Here is an 18,388-nt window from a genome sequence, read left to right on the forward strand (position 1 = left end):
CTGTTCTGGGCCTCCACACAGAGGACACTGTACATCAGAGCTGTTCTGAGCCACAACACAGAGGACACTGAACATCAGAGCTGTTCTGAGCCACTACACAGAGGACACGAAACATCAGAGCTGTTCTGAGCCACCACACAGAGGACACGAAACATCAGAGCTGTTCTGGGCCACCACACAGAGGACACTGGACATCAGAGCTGTTCTGAGCCACCACACAGAGGACACGAAACACCAGAGCTGTTCTGAGCCACCACACAGAGGACACTGAACACCAGAGCTGTTCTGAGCCACCACACAGAGGACACGAAACACCAGAGCTGTTCTGAGCCACCACACAGAGGACACTGAACATCAGAGCTGTTCTTGGCCACCACACAGAGGACACGGAACATCAGAGCTGTTCTGAGCCACCACACAGAGGACACTGAACGTCAGAGCTGTTCTGAGCCACCACACAGAGGACACTGAACACCAGAGCTGTTCTGAGCCACCACACATAGGACACTGAACATCAGAGCTGTTCTGGGCCACCACACAGAGGACACTGAACATCAGAGCTGTTCTGAGCCACCACACAGAGGACACTGTACATCAGAGCTGTTCTGAGCCACCACACAGAGGACACTGAACATCAGAGCTGTTCTGGGCCACCACACAGAGGACACTGAACATCAGAGCTGTTCTGAGCCACCACACAGAGGACACTGAACATCAGAGCTGTTCTGAGCCACCACACAGAGGACACGAAACATCAGAGCTGTTCTGAGCCACCACACAGAGGACACTAAAGATCAGAGCTGTTCTGAGCCACCACAGAGAGGATACTGAACACCAGAGCTGTTCTGAGCCACCACACATAGGACACTGGACATCAGAGCTGTTCTGAGCCTCCACACAGAGGACACTAAACATCAGAGCTGTTCTGAGCCACCACACAGAGGACACTAAACACCAGAGCTGTTCTGAGCCACCACACAGAGGACACTGAACACCAGAGCTGTTCTTGGCCACCACACAGAGGACACGAAACACCAGAGCTGTTCTGAGCCACCACACAGAGGACACTGAACATCAGAGCTGTTCTTGGCCACCACACAGAGAACACGAAACACCAGAGCTGTTCTGAGCCTCCACACAGAGAACACTAAACATCAGAGCTGTTCTGAGCCACCACACAGAGGACACTGAACACCAGAGCTGTTCTGAGCCACCACACAGAGGACACTGAACACCAGAGCTGTTCTTGGCCACCATACAGAGGACACGAAACAGCAGAGCTGTTCTGAGCCACCACACAGAGGACACTAACATCAGAGCTGTTCTGAGCCTCCACACAGAGGACACTAAACATCAGAGCTGTTCTGAGCCACCACACATAGGACAATGAACATAAGAGCTGTTCTGAGCCACCACACAGAGGACACTGAACACCAGAGCTGTTCTGAGCCACCACACAGAGGACACGAAACACCAGAGCCGTTCTGAGCCACCACACAGAGGCCACTGAACATCAGAGCTGTTCTTGGCCACCACACAGAGGACACGGAACATCAGAGCTGGTTTGAGCCACCACACAGAGGACACTGAACATCAGAGCTGTTCTGAGCCACCACACAGAGGACACTGAACACCAGAGCTGTTCTGAGCCACCACACAAAGGACACTGAACATCAGAGCTGTTCTGGGCCTCCACACAGAGGACACTGTACATCAGAGCTGTTCTGAGCCACAACACAGAGGACACTGAACATCAGAGCTGTTCTGAGCCACTACACAGAGGACACGAAACATCAGAGCTGTTCTGAGCCACCACACAGAGGACACGAAACATCAGAGCTGTTCTGGGCCACCACACAGAGGACACTGGACATCAGAGCTGTTCTGAGCCACCACACAGAGGACACGAAACATCAGAGCTGTTCTGAGCCACCACACAGAGGACACGAAACATCAGAGCTGTTCTGGGCCACCACACAGAGGACACTGAACATCAGAGCTGGTCTGAGCCTCCACACAGAGGACACTGAACATCAGAGCTGTTCTGAGCCACCACACAGAGGACACTGAACACCAGAGCTGTTCTGAGCCACCACACATAGGACACTGAACATCAGAGCTGTTCTGAGCCACCACACAGAGGACACTGAACATCAGAGCTGTTTTGAGCCACCACACATAGGACACTGAACATCAGAGCTGTTCTGAGCCACCACACAGAGGACACTAAACATCAGAGCTGTTCTGAGCCACCACACAGAGGACACGAAACATCAGAGCTGTTCTGAGCCACCACACAGAGGACACTGAACATCAGAGCTGTTCTGAGCCACCACACATAGGACACTGAACATCAGAGCTGTTCTGAGCCACCACACAGAGGACACTGAACATCAGAGCTGTTCTGAGCCACCATACAGAGGACACTGAACACCAGAGCTGTTCTGAGCCACCACATAGAGGACACGAAACACCAGAGCCGTTCTGAGCCACCACACAGAGGACACTGAACATCAGAGCTGTTCTTGGCCACCACACAGAGGACACGGAACATCAGAGCTGTTCTGAGCCACCACACAGAGGACACTGAACATCAGAGCTGTTCTGAGCCTCCACACAGAGGACACGAAACATCAGAGCTGTTCTGGGCCACCACACAGAGGACACTGAACATCACAGCTGGTCTGAGCCTCCACACAGAGGACGCTGAACATCAGAGCTGTTCTGAGCCACCACACAGAGGACACTGAACACCAGAGCTGTTCTGAGCCACCACACATAGGACACTGAACATCAGAGCTGTTCTGAGCCACCACACAGAGGACACTGAACATCAGAGCTGTTCTGAGCCACCACACATAGGACACTGAACATCAGAGCTGTTCTGAGCCACCACACAGAGAACACTGAACATCAGAGCTGTTCTGAGCCACCACACAGAGGACACGAAACATCAGAGATATTCTGAGCCACCACACAGAGGACACTGAACATCAGAGCTGTTCTGAGCCACCACACATAGGACACTGAACATCAGAGCTGTTCTGAGCCACCACACAGAGGACACTGAACATCAGAGCTGTTCTGAGCCACCACACAGAGGACACGAAACATCAGAGCTGTTCTGAGCCACCACACAGAGGACACGAAACATCAGAGCTGTTCTGAGCCACCACACAGAGGACACGAAACATCAGAGCTGTTCTGGGCCACCACACAGAGGACACTGAACATCAGAGCTGGTCTGAGCCTCCACACAGAGGACACTGAACATCAGAGCTGTTCTGAGCCACCACACAGAGGACACTGAACACCAGAGATGTTCTGAGCCACCACACATGGGACACTGAACATCAGAGCTGTTCTGAGCCACCACACAGAGGACACTGAACATCAGAGCTGTTCTAAGCCACCACACATAGGACACTGAACATCAGAGCTGTTCTGAGCCACCACACAGAGGACACTGAACATCAGAGCTGTTCTGAGCCACCACACAGAGGACACGAAACATCAGAGCTGTTCTGAGCCACCACACAGAGGACACTGAACATCAGAGCTGTTCTGAGCCACCACACATAGGACACTGAACATCAGAGCTGTTCTGAGCCACCACACAGAGGACACGAAACATCAGAGCTGTTCTGAGCCACCACACAGAGGACACGAAACATCAGAGCTGTTCTGAGCCACCACACAGAGGACACTGAACATCAGAGCTGTTCTGAGCCACCACACAGAGGACACTGAACATCAGAGCTGTTCTGAGCCACCACACATAGGACACTGACCATCAGAGCTGTTCTGAGCCACCACACAGAGGACACGAAACATCAGAGCTGTTCTGAGCCACCACACAGAGGACACGAAACATCAGAGCTGTTCTGAGCCACCACACAGAGGACACTGAACATCAGAGCTGTTCTGAGCCACCACACAGAGGACACGAAACATCAGAGCTGTTCTGAGCCACCACACAGAGGACACGAAACATCAGAGCTGTTCTGAGCCACCACACAGAGGACACGAAACATCAGAGCTGTTCTGAGCCACCACACAGAGGACACTGAACATCAGAGCTGTTCTGAGCCACCACACAGAGGACACTGAACATCAGAGCTGTTCTGAGCCACCACACAGAGGACACTGAACACCAGAGCTGTTCTGAGCCTCCACACAGAGGACACTGAACATCAGAGCTGTTCTGAGCCACCACACAGAGGACACTAAAGATCAGAGCTGTTCTTGGCCACCACACAGAGGACACTAAACATCAGAGCTATTCTTGGCCACCACACGTAGGACACTGAACATCAGAGCTGTTCTGAGCCACCACACGTAGGACACTGAACATCAGAGCTGTTCTGAGCCACCACACAGAGGACACGAAACATCAGAGCTGTTCTGAGCCACCACACAGAGGACACGAAACATCAGAGCTGTTCTGGGCCACCACACAGAGGACACTGAACATCAGAGCTGGTCTGAGCCTCCACACAGAGGACACTGAACATCAGAGCTGTTCTGAGCCACCACACAGAGGACACTGAACACCAGAGCTGTTCTGAGCCACCACACAGAGGACACGAAACATCAGAGCTGTTCTGAGCCACCACACAGAGGACACGAAACATCAGAGCTGTTCTGGGCCACCACACAGAGGACACTGAACATCAGAGCTGGTCTGAGCCTCCACACAGAGGACACTGAACATCAGAGCTGTTCTGAGCCACCACACAGAGGACACTGAACACCAGAGGTGTTCTGAGCCACCACACATAGGACACTGAACATCAGAGCTGTTCCGAGCCACCACACAGAGGACACTGAACATCAGAGCTGTTCTAAGCCACCACACATAGGACACTGAACATCAGAGCTGTTCTGAGCCACCACACAGAGGACACTGAACATCAGAGCTGTTCTGAGCCACCACACAGAGGACACGAAACATCAGAGCTGTTCTGAGCCACCACACAGAGGACACTGAACATCACAGCTGTTCTGAGCCACCACACATAGGACACTGAACATCAGAGCTGTTCTGAGCCACCACACAGAGGACACGAAACATCAGAGCTGTTCTGAGCCACCACACAGAGGACACGAAACATCAGAGCTGTTCTGAGCCACCACACAGAGGACACGAAACATCAGAGCTGTTCTGAGCCACCACACAGAGGACACTGAACATCAGAGCTGTTCTGAGCCACCACACAGAGGACACTGAACATCAGAGCTGTTCTGAGCCACCACACAGAGGACACTGAACACCAGAGCTGTTCTGAGCCTCCACACAGAGGACACTGAACATCAGAGCTGTTCTGAGCCACCACACAGAGGACACTAAAGATCAGAGCTGTTCTTGGCCACCACAGAGAGGACACTAAACATCAGAGCTATTCTTGGCCACCACACGTAGGACACTGAACATCAGAGCTGTTCTGAGCCACCACACAGAGGACACGAAACATCAGAGCTGTACTGAGCCACCACACAGAGGACACGAAACATCAGAGCTGTTCTGAGCCACCACACAGAGGACACTGAGCATCAGAGCTGTTCTGGGCCACCACACAGAGGACACTGAACATCAGAGCTGTTCTGAGCCACCACACAGAGGACACTAAACACCAGAGCTGTTCTGAGCCACCACGCAGAGGACACGAAACATCAGAGCTGTTCTGGGCCACCACACAGAGGACACTGAACATCAGAGCTGTTCTGAGCCACCACACAGAGGACACTGAACATCAGAGCTGTTCTGAGCCACCACACAGAGGACACGAAACATCAGAGCTGTTCTGAGCCACCACACAGAGGACACGAAACATCAGAGCTGTTCTGGGCCACCACACAGAGGACACTGAACATCAGACCTGTTCTGAGCCTCCACACAGAGGACACTGAACATCAGAGCTGTTCTGAGCCACCACACAGAGGACACTGAACACCAGAGCTGTTCTGAGCCACCACACATAGGACACTGAACATCAGAGCTGTTCTGGGCCAACACACAGAGGACACTGAACATCAGAGCTGTTCTGAGCCTCCACGCAGAGGACAATGAACATCGGAGCTGTTCTGAGCCACAACACAGAGGACACGAAACATCAGAGCTGTTCTGGGCCACCACACAGAGGACACTGAACATCAGAGCTGTTCTGAGCCTCCACACAGAGGACACTGAACATCAGAGCTGTTCTGAGCCACCACAGAGAGGACACTAACATCAGAGCTGTTCTGAGCCACCACACAGAGGACACTGAATATCAGAGCTGTTCTGAGCCACCACACAGAGGACACGAAACATCAGAGCTGTTCTGAGCCACCACACAGAGGACACTGAACACCAGAGCTGTTCTGGGCCACCACACAGAGGACACTGAACATCAAAGCTGTTCTGAGCCACCACACAGAGGACACTAACATCAGAGCTGTTCTGAGCCACCACACAGAGGACACTGAACATCAGAGCTGTTCTGAGCCACCACACAGAGGACACGAAACATCAGAGCTGTTCTGAGCCACCACACAGAGGACACTGAACATCAGAGCTGTTCTGAGCCACCACACAGAGGACACTGAACATCAGAGCTGTTCTGAGCCACCACACATAGGACACTAAACATCAGAGCTGTTCTGAGCCACCACACAGAGGACACGAAACATCAGAGCTGTTCTGAGCCACCACACAGAGGACACTGAACATCAGAGCTGTTCTGAGCCACCACACAGAGGACACTGAACATTAGAGCTGTTCTGAGCCACCACACATAGGACACTAAACATCAGAGCTGCTCTGAGCCACCACACAGAGGACACGAAACATCAGAGCTGTTCTGAGCCACCACACAGAGGACACTGAACATCAGAGCTGTTCTGAGCCACCACACATAGGACACTAAACATCAGAGCTGTTCTGAGCCACCACACATAGGACACTAAACATCAGAGCTGTTCTGAGCCACCACACAGAGGACACGAAACATCAGAGCTGTTCTGAGCCACCACATAGAGGACACTGAACATCAGAGCTGTTCTGAGCCACCACACATAGGACACTAAACATCAGAGCTGTTCTGAGCCACCACACATAGGACACTAAACATCAGAGCTGTTCTGAGCCACCACACAGAGGACACGAAACATCAGAGCTGTTCTGAGCCACCACACAGAGGACACTGAACATCAGAGCTGTTCTGAGCCACCACACATAGGACACTAAACATCAGAGCTGTTCTGAGCCACCACACATAGGACACTAAACATCAGAGCTGTTCTGAGCCACCACACAGAGGACACGAAACATCAGAGCTGTTCTGAGCCACCACACATAGGACACTGAACATCAGAGCTGTTCTGAGCCACCACACAGAGGACACTGAACATCAGAGCTGTTCTGAGCCACCACACAGAGGACACGAAACATCAGAGCTGTTCTGAGCCACCACACACAGGTAGGAAGGCAGTGGGGAGCTCTTGTTTCACGCCACCTTACGCCGGCATAAACAAGTCCCTACTCCGAAAACTCCAGACGATAAAGAATACCGTCGCCAGACTCGTCCTAGGCATCCCCTGGCAAGAACACATCAGCCAACACCTACGAAGACTCCACTGGCTCCCAGAGGAGAAAAGAGCCACCTTCAAAGTCCTTAAACACGCCTACAAATGCCTACTCAACACCGGACCCAAATACCTCAACAACAGAATTAATTTCCACATTCCCAAAAGAAACCTCCGATCTTCCATCCTTGCACTGGTCGAAACCCTCGCATCCACAGAGCTAGTGCAGGGGAAAGATCCTTCTCTCACATTGTGGCAAAAACCTGGAACGAGCTCCCGGCAGACATCAGATGCGCCCCCTCCCCGAACACCTTCAGGAAGACCCTCAAGACCTGGCTCTTCGGCTTATCGGATCGGCGAATCCCCACTCCCTCAGCGCCTTGAGACCCTCACGGGTGAGTAGCGCGCTGATTGATTGAGTGATTAGACTCACCACGAGCTCGGCGAACCTGGCGTTGAGTTCTTCCGTGGGCGGGATGGGCAGAGAGAACTCCAGGAATTGCAGGGGGTTGTTGTCCCTGAGGTTGATCTCGGGGTGTTCGCTGCCCCCAAAGCAGCAGAGGAACCCCAAGGCATGGCGACTCCTTTTGCGGGGAGCCATGGTCGTCATCTGTGCTGCTATCTACAGATCATGATCTATGGAGAAAAAAAGAGAAATGCTAAGAAATAGACATTTGAATGACATTATTTAACTTTTTATAATATACATTTTTTAATTTAAACAATTGGAAGCTGCAATAATATGTTAAAAGTACATTTTCAGTTTAAGACTGTCATTCACGTCATCGTTGAATTAGAAAGATATAGGTTACCAAAGTACACATTTTTGAAGGCAGATTTCATTTTTTTAAACAGACTCCTTTGTAACAAAAAAATTACATAATTTCTGCACTTAAATAAAGTAAATAAAAAAGAACCCTTAAGGTTTGCAAGTCAGAGCAAATATTTCTGAATCACTGAGTCGGTTTCTTGCTGCAGCGTCGAGTTAGCAGCAGCATTATGATTTTACTGAAATGTGATATCGGATAAAAATAGAACATTAAGACAGTGCTCTGTTGAGCACAGCTTTCACTGGGTGGTGTTTAGGCATGTTTGTAAAGTTCCTAACAGAACCGGTACTGCTTCCCAGGAGATGTATTCCTCGTTTAATCACCGGCGCAGGATGAGAGGCTGAGCCGGCACTGGTGGGATTTGAAGCTGCACGGACGCATGATGAAAAGCTGAGATGGCATTGGTGGAATTTGAAGCTGTGCCGACGCAGGATGAAAGGCTGAGACGACACTGGTGGGATTTGAAGCTGTGTCGAAGCAGGATGAAAGGCTGAGACGGCATTGGTAAGATTTGAGAGTGTGAGAGACTGGGTGAGAGGTAGAGACTGAGGCATAGTGAGAGAGTGTATGTCTCTTGAGAGTGTGAGAGAGTGGGTGAGAGGTAGAGACTGAGGCATAGTGAGAGTGTATGTCTCTTGAGGGTGTGAGAGAGTGGGTGAGAGGTAGAGAGAGAGTGTGTGTCTGAAAGAGTGGATGAGAGGTAGAGACTGAGGCATAGTGAGTGGGTGGGTGAGAGGTAGAGACTGAGGCATAGTGAGAGTGTATGTCTCTTGAGGGTGTGAGAGAGTGGGTGAGAGGTAGAGACTGAGGCATAGTGAGAGTGTATGTCTCTTGAGGGTGTGAGAGAGTGGGTGAGAGTTAGAGACTGAGGCATAGTGAGCGAGTGTATGTCTCTGAGAGTGTGAGAGAGTGGGTGAGAGGTAGAGACTGAGGCATAGTGAGAGAGTGTATGTCTCTGAGAGTGTGAGAGAGTGGGTGAGAGTTAGAGACTGAGGCATAGTGAGCGAGTGTATGTCTCTGAGAGTGTGAGAGAGTGGGTGAGAGGTAGAGACTGAGGCATAGTGAGAGAGTGTATGTCTCAGAGTGTGAGAGAGTGGGTGAGAGGTAGAGAGAGAGTGTGTGTCTGAAATAGTGGATGAGAGGTAGAGACTGAGGCATAGTGAGAGAGTGTATGTCTCTGAGGGTGTGAGAGAGTGGGTGAGAGTTAGAGACTGAGGCATAGTGAGCGAGTGTATGTCTCTGAGAGTGTGAGAGAGTGGGTGAGAGGTAGAGACTGAGGCATAATGAGAGAGTGTATATCTCGGAGAGTGTGAGAGAGTGGGTGAGAGTTAGAGACTGAGGCATAGTGAGCGAGTGTATGTCTCTGAGAGTGTGAGAGAGTGGGTGAGAGGTAGAGACTGAGGCATAGTGAGAGAGTGTATGTCTCTGAGAGTGTGAGAGAGTGGGTGAGAGGTAGAGACTGAGGCATAGTGAGAGAGTGTATGTTTATGAGAGTGTGAGAGAGTGGGTGGGAGGTAGAGACAGAGAGGCATAGTGAGAGAGTGTATGTCTCTTGTGAGTGGGAGAGAGTGGGTGAGAGGTAGAGACAGAGAGGCATAGTGAGAGAGTGTATGTCTCTTGTGAGTGGGAGAGAGTGGGTGAGAGGTAGAGACAGAGAGGCATAGTGAGAGAGTGTATGTCTCTTGTGAGTGGGAGAGAGTGGGTGAGAGGTAGAGACAGAGAGGCATAGTGAGAGAGTGTATGTCTCTGAGAGTGTGAGAGAGTGGGTGAGAGGTAGAGACTGAGGCATAGTGAGAGAGTGTATGTCTCTGAGAGTGTGAGAGAGTGGATGAGAGGAAGAGACTGAGGCATAGTGAGAGAGTGTATGTCTCTGAGAGTGTGAGAGAGTGGGTGAGAGGTAGAGACTGAGGCATAGTGAGAGAGTGTATGTCTCTGAGAGTGTGAGAGAGTGGGTGGGAGGTAGAGACTGAGGCATAGTGAGAGAGTGTATGTCTCTGAGAGTGTGAGAGAGTGGGTGAGAGGTAGAGACGGAGGCATAGTGAGAGAGTATGTCCCCGAGAGTGTGAGAGAGTGGATGAGAGGTAGAGACTGAGGCATAGTGAGAGAGTGTATGTCTCTGAGAGTGTGAGAGAGTGGGTGAGAGGTAGAGACTGAGGCATAGTGAGAGAGTGTATGTCTCTGAGAGTGTGAGAGAGTGGGTGAGAGGTAGAGACTGAGGCATAGTGAGAGAGTGTATGTCTCTGAGAGTGTGAGAGAGTGGATGAGAGGTAGAGACTGAGGCATAGTGAGAGAGTGTATGTCTCTGAGAGTGCGAGGGAGTGGGTGAGAGGTAGAGACTGAGGCATAGTGAGAGAGTGTATGTCTCAGAGTGTGAGAGAGTGGGTGGGAGGTAGAGTCAGAGAGGCATAGTGAGAGAGTGTATGTCTCTGAGAGTGTGAGAGAGTGGGTGAGAGGTAGAGACTGAGGCATAGTGAGAGAGTGTATGTCTCTTGAGAGTGTGAGAGAGTGGGTGAGAGGTAGAGACTGAGACATAGTGAGAGAGTGTATGTCTCTGAGAGTGCGAGGGAGTGGATGAGAGGTAGAGACTGAGGCATAGTGAGAGAGTGTATGTCTCAGAGTGTGAGAGAGTGGGTGGGAGGTAGAGTCAGAGAGGCATAGTGAGAGAGTCTATGTCTCTGAGAGTGTGAGAGAGTGGGTGAGAGGTAGAGACTGAGGCATAGTGAGAGAGTGTATGTCTCTTGAGAGTGTGAGAGAGTGGGTGAGAGGTAGAGACTGAGACATAGTGAGAGAGTGTATGTCTCTGAGAGTGGGAGAGAGTGGATGAGAGGTAGAGACTGAGGCATAGTGTGAGAGTGTATGTCTCTGAGAGTGTGAGAGAGTGGGTGGGAGGTAGAGACTGAGGCATAGTGAGAGAGTGTATGTCTCTTGGGAGTGTGAGAGAGTGGGTGAGAGGTAGAGACTGAGACATAGTGAGAGAGTGTATGTCTCTGAGAGTGGGAGAGAGTGGATGAGAGGTAGAGACTGAGGCATAGTGAGAGAGTGTATGTCTCTGAGAGTGTGAGAGAGTGGGTGAGAGGTAGAGAGAGCGGGTTTGTGTGTCTGAAAGAGAGAGTGGGCGAGAGATACAGATAACATGTGTGTCTGAGGGATAGTGGGTGGGAGGTAGAGACAGAGAGGCATAAAGTATGTATCTGTGAGAGAGAGTGAGTGAGAGTTCGAGCCAGAGAAGCACAGAAAAGGAGTGTATATCTGTGTGAGTGAGAGAGAAGACCTTGCTCTTCGAATAGCATCACGGAAACCACATGCCTACACAGCTGCTCAAGCGCCTGGATACTCTCATGGGAGATTAGTGCGCTATACAATTTGCAGGACATAATCACCGGCCGAGGTATGCCTCTTAAGATACTATGATGTAGGGGGCGTGGCTTGGCGCCCGACGAGGACGGCAGCGCGGATGTGAGTGCCCCGGGTTGCTGAGGGCTTTCGCCGCCTCTATCACCTTGCCTGTACCTGCAAAGCAACATTTCATCGACCGGAGACCGCCGCCGACAAGGGGCTTCAAGATGCGGTCCCTTTCAAGTGGCGGAATTGCCTCTTTGCCGACTTTTGCAGCGGACGCGACTGACTGAAAGTCGCGCCCGCCATTTTGTTTTCCTGCCACCGAGGAGTATGACGCTTCTGCCTCGCAAGCTTTCAAGTCTGCCACGGAGCCCCACACATCATTGATTCTTCTTAACGAGGTACAGTCCACTGCTCTGCTTCACTGCTGCATGTGTGTGCCACATATCACTTTTCAACGCATTTTAACGAAGTTTTACTCACGTTTTATCTGATTGGCGGCCATTTTAAGCAAGTGAACTTTTCTCCCTGAGGAATTCTCCCCCTTCAGTCGCCTCTTCGCTAAAACTGCTGTCTTCTCTCATGCGCATGTGTTTGGCGCTATTTACAACTCAAGACAGTTTTAAGCATTGTTGCTGCACGCTCTCCCTTTCATGTTCCCCCTGCATCCATGATATCCTCTCCTTGATGGACCTCCTCTGCTCCGTAACCTGCTAATTATCTACATGCGTCCCCATGGTGGTTTCACGCTCCCATCATCACTGCGTTAACTCCTTCCTTTAGCGAACGTGTCGCTGTTTCATCCATTTTCCTTACGACCTGGTACACCTGCATCCTGCGCAGTTTGCCAGATATAGACTTTAACGCACACTCTTCATCGCCTCTGGATAAGCAGTGACTATTATTGAACCTCACCAATAACTTTTTTCTGCTTCCCTCTTATGGAAAAAAAGGCATTCCAACGCACTACCAAAACTCCACGTCGTGTCTTCCTTAAAAACTCTAAAGTCTTCTCTGCATTGGCGCACCTCGACGCTTCTCAAGGTCTTGTCACTCAAATGTCGCAGTCCAGTACGGAGTGGTCCGTCCAACCTCCAGGGAAGATCACGACGAAACGCCTTAAAAAAGATCCTCCATCGCCAACGGGATCCACATCAACTGTCTCAATGGAGTTACTATTGGAAGAGATCCGTGCCCTTAGACCCTTCATGGAAGAAACGAATACTACGCTGCAGGTTCTTACTGACAACTGGTCCCAGATGGATGCCAGAGTCACCACGGTGGAACAATCTCTAACTTCTCTCCAAGAGTCTTCCTCTAAAGTATCACACATGCAGTCTCAAATTTCCTCTCTTCAAAAGCAAGTTGAAGAATTGGAGAACCGAAACAGACGCAACAATCTTCGTATCTACGGCCTGGCGGAGAATTGTGAGGGGAGTGACCCCATTGCCTTCTTCAAATCATTTCTGCCCAAGCTACTTCATCTACCTGAGGATACTGTCCTTAACATTCAGCGTGCACATAGGTTGGGTCGCCTTCCCTCCACTTCTTCTCCTTCTTCACGACCAAGAGGTGTCATTATGTACTTCTTAGAATACACTGACCTCCTCAAAGTTATCTCAGCGGCACGTGCATCACCTCGGTTGCAATGGATGGGCTCCAATCTTTTCTTTGCGCAGGATTATGCAAGAGCCACAGCCAGCCGTCGCAAGGCCTTCTTGGATATGCGGCCAGAACTTCGAGCCATTGGAGCCAGATATGGTCTTTTTCATCCTTGCTGTGAGAAGTTGGCCTGATATGTAGTGTTTCCAATTCTGGAACCACTTGGTATCAGTCCAAACAAACCCCAAAGATGTCTGGTTGTAAGTCAACCTTGTTAGACAAGCTATCCTAGTGGTAGCATGGACTAAGCAGCCTTAAAGGCTTAACTTAAGAGGTCGTGTTAAGCGAGCTGTTTTACCACATACAATCCTGTAATCAAATGAAAGGACACCACACAAGTATATATTATAAAAATATATGTATTTATTTCTAAATTACTCCCCAGTACTCTTTATGAGGAAAGGGGCACAAGCGTTAAATCAAAAGCACTGTTACACATATAAAGTTGCACAATTATGGATGAGGGCGGGTGGCCACTCAGACCATATACTAAAAAAATGGTATATGTAACACTTATCGAACAATGGTTAGGCCTAGGGCCTAGAGATTCGCTGGGAGCAGTCAGGACTAGCAATGATGAAGTCGGGAGTAGCCCACAGGAGACGGGTGCAGCACGGAAAGTGCGGCGCGCACCAATGCACTGTCAATGGTGCGTAAAAGTCAGTTAAAGTGAATTAAAAGATACTTCCGCTGAACCTAGGAACACAAAACTTTAGACACAGACCCTAGAGGTGTGTACCAGTGTATAGACACCGGCGTTGCAATGTTACCTCACCCACAGGCCGTGGGTGCACAGGGTCGAAGTGGCGTCGGGTTCTGACACGCAGGTTCTTGGTGCTTGAAGCTGTTGCAGCTGCAGGCGCTGTGAAGCAGAAGTGTCCGGTGCGATCCAAGGGTGGATCGAAGTAGAAAAGTACTTGAAAGCAGAGGGGACAGAGTCTGGGTCACTCAGCAGTGACCAGGGTGGAACCAGGACGGAACCAGGCAATGTCGGGCGCAATCAGGTGGATGTCGATAGGCTTCTCTCCGCTGTCACGTGGGCTCTGGGGCATCTGCGACGTCCAGGAGCAGGTCACGATCTGTCCCACGTAGGCTCTCGCCGTCAGCACCGTCGGCTTCAAGATTGCAGCAAACAGCACTTGGCAAAAGCAATCCACGCGGAACCGGGAGATTGCTTATCACTCGGACCAGGAGGGTCAGAGTGGGGGCTCCTTTTCACAGGAGCTGGTGCAGATCTGGAGCAACCAGAAAAGCGAGTCGTATTTCAAGGTTCGTCGGCACAGGGGCCAAAAGCCAGCTGGCAAGTGACCGGGCCAACGCGTCGAGCCCACACAAGCAGAAGGGCCCCACGCAGCACTCGTCGAGTGTGGAGGGGTGAGCTTTGGTGCAAGTGGAGCTCGGGGCTGGGGCTTCTCAAACCCCGGTGTACAGCTTCGAGGATCACTCGTGGGCTGCACGGTCAGCGTCTCGTGGCCTTTTCAAGATGGCGTGCCCCACGCTTCCGGTCGCCTCCACGAGTCTCAGCTCTGCAGGGACTGTGGATCGGGCAGGTAGAAGGCAGGCAAGCTTGATCTCGTCGATCTCTGTCGCTCGAGTTCCGGCGGGAACTGCAACAAAGCAAGGGTCGAGGGCTGGATGGTGCCTGTTTGCACAGGGTGGTCACTCCTTGACCACAAGGGAGATTCTTCAGTCTTCTCACGTCGTGTAGAAAGTCGAAGGGTCCAGAATTCGTTTCTTATGTTTCTTCAGGATGATCTGAGTTCCATTGGGACTGCTCCCCCTCTTATTCGAATCTGGGGGGTTGGACATCCTGCTAGGTCCCCTCCTATGGGTGGGACCCAGGAAGGGGGTGGTTACACCCCTCTCCTTTGATCCTGGCCGCGCTGGGACAGGGGCTGGGAGGCCCCAGAACCGGTTTGGCCGGATTATGCAAGGGGCAGCCTTGTGCTCCCCAGGCAGTGTCTGGTTTCTTTGAAACCTCCCTACTCCAATCCACTATCTCCTGTCTGGGGTGGTTTGACACCGCCCTGTGACAGGAAACTCTTTGTCCAGGCCTCCTCTGCCGGGTTTCGGTCAGCAGCAGGAGGCCAGACCCGTGTCTGTGGCAGGGGCATCCATTTTGTGGATCTGAGGCTCATTTTAAATCAACCGCGTTTCAGTAAAGTAACATGTCTTCTCCCTCTAGAAGGGTGGAATGCTACCCCCGTCGCCAGAACTGGCGAGGGGGTAGTATTCCAATTCGTATGACACCTTACACGACATGTTTTGATAAAGCCAAACCAAAGTTGCTATATAACCGCGAGGATTATAAGGCGCTTAAGAGTATATGGTATGGCATTATCCCGGATCAGCTTAGGGAGTTGTTCCCGACAGCTGCAGACAGGCTCAGCTCATGCCAGAGCACCATCTCACATAAAACCACGCACTCTGCCTCCAGGATTGATGAGGCCTTCCATAGGAGTGGCTTACAGGCTATATATGTGTCCAGATATAGGTTTAGATATAGGTATACTATATCTAAGCAAGGGGTGATTACACCCACTTGCCCCAGCTGAGTGATCAGCCAGTTGTGTCAATTTAAGAACCAGCCAGGGGTGGCAAAAGCTATGCTTCAGCCCCTGGTAGGCCTTGGTGGCACCTATGCCCTGAGCACCTATAGTGCATGGTACAGGGGCTGACAAGGAGTCCATTTCCAATTGTGGTATGTACCTATAGCACATGTATTATAAATTTAGAGAGAGAACAGCAGGCTGGGGGTCTGATTAGCAGGCCCACAGCCTCAGTAAGTCGAAAACCAGTGAAGCAAAAAGCAAAAATTGGGGTGACCATAGGATAGCAGACCCTACTCTCCTACATAACCCCCCCCAAACGCAGGGACATTAAACTTAACCTTGACCAGATAAGTCTTCATGTTCTAAGTGGAAGTACCTGGAGAGACCATCTGCATTACCATGGTCAGTCCCTGGGCGGTGCTCCACTGTAAAGTCCATCCCCTGTAGGGAAATGGACCACCTGAGCAGTTTGGGATTTTCACCCTTCATCTGATTTAGCCACAAGAGGGGCTTATGGTCTGTCTGAATTAGGAAGTGAGTACCAAACAAGTATGGCCTCAACTTCTTCAGGGCCCAAACCACAGCAAAGGCCTCCCTCTCAATAGCTGACCAACGTTTCTCCCTGGGGGTCAGCCTTCTGCTAATAAAAGCAATGGGCTGGTCTTGACCATCTTGATTAAGTTGTGAAAGCACAGCTCCCACCCCCAACTCAGAAGCATCTGTCTGTACAATGAACTGTTTGGAGTAGTCAGGACTCTTCAGGATAGGTGCAGAGCACATGGCCTTCTTCAGGTCATCAAATGCCTTTTGACAGCTAACTGTCCACTGAACCTTTTTGGGCATCTTCTTGGATGTCAAGTCATTCAATGGTGTCACAATGGACCCATAGTTCTTTACAAATTTTCTGTAATACCCAGTCAGGCCCAAGAAGGCTCTGACTTGTGTCTGGGTAGTTGGAGGAGCCCAGTCCTGTATGGTCTGGATCTTGCTCTCCAGTGGTTGAACTTGACCCCCACCTACTAGGGGGCCCAAGTACACAACCTTGCTCTGCCCTATCTGGCACTTAGTAGCCTTGATAGTCAGGCCTGCATTTTGCAGGGCCTCCAGAACCTTCTTCAGGTGGATCAGGTGATCCTCCCAGGTGGAGCTAAAGACAGCAATATCGTCTAGATATGCTGCACAAAAGTCATCCAGCCCAGCAAGGACTTGATTCACCAACCTTTGGAAGGTGGCAGGTGCATTCTTCAAACCAAAGGGCATTACCACAAATTGATAATGTCCACTAGGGGTAGAGAATGCTGTTTTGGCTTTTGACTCTTCAGCTAGTCTGATTTGCCAGTAGCCAGCTGTCAAATCAAATGTGCTCAGAAACTTGGCAGAAGCCAATTTATCAATGAGCTCATCTGCTCTTGGAATGGGATGAGCATCTGTCCTAGTGACAGCATTGAGACCTCTGTAGTCCACACAAAACCTCATTTCTCTCTTCCCATCTTTGGTATGAGGTTTTGGCACAAGGACCACTGGGCTAGCCCATGGGCTCTCTGATGGCTCAATCACTCCAAGCTCCAACATCTTTTGCACCTCAGCCTTTATACAATCCCTGACATGGTCAGGTTGCCTGTAGATCTTATTCTTCACAGGCAGATTGTCACCAGTGTCCACCTCATGGGTGCACCAGTTAGTCTGACTGGGTGTGAGTGAAAACAAATGTCGGTGGGCCTGCAACACCTGTCTGCAGTCCACCTGTTGCTGCTCAGTGAGGCTGCCTGCCAAGGCTACTCCATCAACTGAACCATCATCAGGGTTCTGGGAAAGCAGGTCTGGGAGAGGGTCACTCTCTTCCTCCTGTTCCCCATCTGTGGCCATGAGGAGACTCATGTCCTCCCTGTCAACAAATGCTTTCAAACGATTTACATGGAGCACCCTGTGGGGGCTCCTAGGGGTACCAAAGTCAACCAAGTAGGTGACTTCTCCCTTCTTTTCAATGATAGGGTAGGGTCCAGTCCATTGGTCCTGGAGAGCTGCTGGCCCCACTGGGTCCAACACCCACACCTTCTGCCCTGGCTGGTACTCAACCAGAACAGCCTTTTGGTCATGCCAAGCTTTCTGTAATTCTTGACTTGCCTCAAGGTTTTTGGATGCTCTCTCCATGTATTCAGCCATCCTGGAGCGGAGACCAAGTACATAGTCCACAATGTCTAGTTTAGGCTTTTTGAGAGGTAACTCCCATCCTTCCTTCACCAAACTCAGTGGACCCCTTACAGGGTGGCCAAACAAAAGTTCAAAAGGGCTGTAGCCAACCCCCTTCTGTGGGACCTCTCTGTAAGCAAAGAGCAAGCAGGGTAAAAGGATGTCCCATTTCCGCCTAAGCTTCTCTGGTAACCCTTTTATCATTCCCTTTAGGGTCTTGTTGAACCTTTCCACAAGCCCATTGCACTG

General features: G+C 50.9%; 1 protein-coding gene across 2 annotated transcripts in view; it reads right to left on the minus strand.

Annotated features, from left to right (window-relative positions):
• Window positions 1-18,388, minus strand: part of DAAM2 (dishevelled associated activator of morphogenesis 2) — a 683,417-nt gene that overhangs the window by 526,897 nt on the left and 138,132 nt on the right. For both annotated transcript variants that reach the window (XM_086925887.1, XM_086925886.1), the window contains exon 2: window positions 8,000-8,202. In XM_086925887.1, the coding sequence (XP_086782013.1) occupies window positions 8,000-8,176 (177 nt within the window). In that variant the 5' untranslated portion in view covers window positions 8,177-8,202. The remainder of the gene's footprint in view (window positions 1-7,999; window positions 8,203-18,388) is intronic.

This window comes from Lissotriton vulgaris, chromosome 6 (genome assembly GCF_964263255.1).
Source record: "Lissotriton vulgaris chromosome 6, aLisVul1.2, whole genome shotgun sequence".
Lineage (NCBI taxonomy): Eukaryota > Metazoa > Chordata > Amphibia > Caudata > Salamandridae > Lissotriton > Lissotriton vulgaris.